The sequence below is a fragment of the Haliaeetus leucocephalus genome, unplaced genomic scaffold, assembly GCF_000737465.1.
Source record: "Haliaeetus leucocephalus isolate CR32 unplaced genomic scaffold, Haliaeetus_leucocephalus-4.0 Scaffold451, whole genome shotgun sequence".
Taxonomy (NCBI): domain Eukaryota; kingdom Metazoa; phylum Chordata; class Aves; order Accipitriformes; family Accipitridae; genus Haliaeetus; species Haliaeetus leucocephalus.
In genome coordinates this window covers 3,469,588-3,471,584 of record NW_010972887.1, presented here as the reverse complement: position 1 = coordinate 3,471,584, position 1,997 = coordinate 3,469,588, and the positions used below count along the sequence as shown (strand labels likewise).

General features: G+C 47.5%; 1 protein-coding gene across 1 annotated transcript in view; it reads left to right on the top strand.

The window, feature by feature from the left end:
• Positions 1 to 1,813: 1,813 nt before the first annotated feature.
• CXCR4 (chemokine (C-X-C motif) receptor 4) overlaps positions 1,814 to 1,997 on the top strand; it is a 3,465-nt gene continuing 3,281 nt past the window's right edge. The window contains exon 1 of the mRNA XM_010575182.1: positions 1,814 to 1,933. Coding sequence (XP_010573484.1) covers positions 1,895 to 1,933 — 39 coding nt within the window. The 5' untranslated portion in view covers positions 1,814 to 1,894. The remainder of the gene's footprint in view (positions 1,934 to 1,997) is intronic.

Here is a 1,997-nt window from a genome sequence, read left to right as displayed (position 1 = left end):
CTTTCAAATTTTTCTGGATATAAACTCAAAGTAGATATTGAGTTTTCTGGAACTGCTAATTCCTGACTTATAATCAGTTAAAGTTTGCTTTTAATGCAACTTGTATGTGATATTCCAGACTTGCTAACAAATTATAAATTATTATCAAATTACAATGTAGTTAAAGTACCTAATCACATTATAGGTCATACCTTACATACCATGATTTTAACAAAAAAAGGAAGATAATGTGTTATTAATCAAAACCAAACTCATACTCACTGTAGTGCATGAGAAGGAGTTCTAGAGCTTTTAGGGGAAGAGTAAGAGAGTGACTCTTGTCAAATACCTGGAAATAATCTTTGCATTTAAAACTGGTGGCTAACTCAGTGTATGTAAACTGGTAATAGGGACATTTAAGAATAAAACTTTTGTTAAATTTTCATTTTGTTCATCCCTTGAAGCTACCAGGATAATTTGGGCATATTGTTATTACATAAAGAATGCCCTTCTCCCTTTTTCTTCTTTCCGCTCCAAATTCCAACTGTAAAGAGTAAAACTATATAACAGAATTAATTATTCCCAATATAGTTACTCACTATGGGGTGAGGGGTGAAGGGGGGGGGGGGGGGGGGAATGATGATGACATATTATTCTAATCAAAATCTTTTCTGCAAATTAGTTTACCTGTATGAATATCAACAGTACTGAGACCCCAGCGACAACTGTAAGGGAAATCCATGATTCTGTTTTATTTTTCTTTATATTTGGGTTGGTTTTCCCTTGCAAACCTATTTTATGATTGCTATTTTTATCCTACATCTACAATTTCAGGGTTTTATCTCTCTTTGTTTTGTTTTGTTTGTGTGTTTGTTTGGTTTTAGATTATCCAACTACTGGAAACAGATCATTACTAAATATACTCACCCTTCACTTTTAAAAAACTAATTTACCAACTGTGAGAGAAGCAGAAAGACAAGCAGCATTCCTGATATTAGTAGGCAAATAAAGAGCTCACTGTTTGCTATTTTTAGATGACAAGACACTGAGCACACAAATCCACAGTTTTAAATGAAGTTGGCAGCACCATTGTTTTGACAATGTTTTATCTTCTTCCTGATTTCTATTGTTTCCTTAACACATTTCTCGCAATGTTCCAACGCTTTTTGGCACAACGAACCATCATCCTATCTCAGACGTGCTGACGAAGCACCTGCAGCTCCTCGTCAGACTTCTCACCCAAAACCACAGACGCCAGGGGAGTTGAGCGGGCAGCCTGCAGCCCGCTCACCTTGCAGCCCCTGAGAGGCCTGCAGAGCCTCTCATCCCTCAGGAGGGACCATCCCCGTACTTCTTGCCTCTCCCAGTACGCTCCCTCCTCAGCAGGGATGAGAGACGGCCCCGAGGACCGCGTTGACTATGTTTTTGAAGGCTATGCAGGACCTCGCCTCTTCCCCCTCCGTCACGATTCCTGGACCCGTGACTTCGCCCGGAGCTCGCCCGGGGTACCCACGGCAACGGCGGGGCCCGACAACACACTTCAAAGACTTTTCCCGAGGGGAAATTCAAAACCCCGCTTGTACGAACACATCCATCAGCGGGTGGCAAAAGCCCCCGCGCGGAGCAACGCCCCCGCGGGCACTCGGGGCAAGTGCAGTTCCCATGCCCCGGCGCTGCGGACAAAGAGCGACCCGAGGCGCCCGCCCGGAGCCCGGGGCCGCGGTGACACCCGCCGGGGAGGAGCCAGACGCGGGCTGCCCCCGGGGGCGGGGGGGGGCAGCAGGGGAACTTATAAGAGCCGCGTCCCGCCAGAAGAACCGGGGCGTGTGTTTGGAGCAGCGGCGGGGTGACGGCGCTCGGAGAGGCGCGGCGGCAACAACAACCACCACCAAACTCCAGAGCCCAGAACCGTTAGATGGCTCAGAGCATGGACAACACCCTCGACAGCCTGGATGTAAGTGCCGGGAGCTGAGCCGGCCGCCGCCGGCTGCTCGACGCCGCTGCTCCGCGGCCGCGGG